Below are 202 nucleotides of genomic sequence, written 5' to 3' on the forward strand. Positions count from 1 at the left end.
GCCCTGTCTCTGGAGGCTCTCGCCGGCCTGGAGGGCCAACTGGATCTTCTGGAGGTTGAGCTCCATGGTGGTGGTGAAGTCCTTGTGCTTCTTCAGGGCGTTTCTGGCCCCTTCCACTGTGTCAGGGAGCTCGGCGTGGACCAGGGTGGACTCCTGGAGAAGAAGGGATGGAGGAGATGCTGGAGGAAAGCTGGGGTTTGCT

The 202-nt window shown here is 60.9% G+C and overlaps 1 protein-coding gene across 1 annotated transcript in view; it reads right to left on the reverse strand.

Moving 5' to 3' along the window:
- Nucleotides 1-6: 6 nt before the first annotated feature.
- LOC103768374 (spectrin beta chain, non-erythrocytic 4-like) overlaps nucleotides 7-202 on the reverse strand; it is a gene marked incomplete at its 3' end in the record, with an annotated part of 3,226 nt that continues 3,030 nt past the window's right edge. The window contains exon 6 of the mRNA XM_008935515.1: nucleotides 7-153. Coding sequence (XP_008933763.1) covers nucleotides 7-153 — 147 coding nt within the window. The remainder of the gene's footprint in view (nucleotides 154-202) is intronic.

Source organism: Merops nubicus, unplaced genomic scaffold, assembly GCF_000691845.1.
Source record: "Merops nubicus isolate BGI_N331 unplaced genomic scaffold, ASM69184v1 scaffold45302, whole genome shotgun sequence".
Classification (NCBI taxonomy): Eukaryota; Metazoa; Chordata; class Aves; order Coraciiformes; family Meropidae; genus Merops; species Merops nubicus.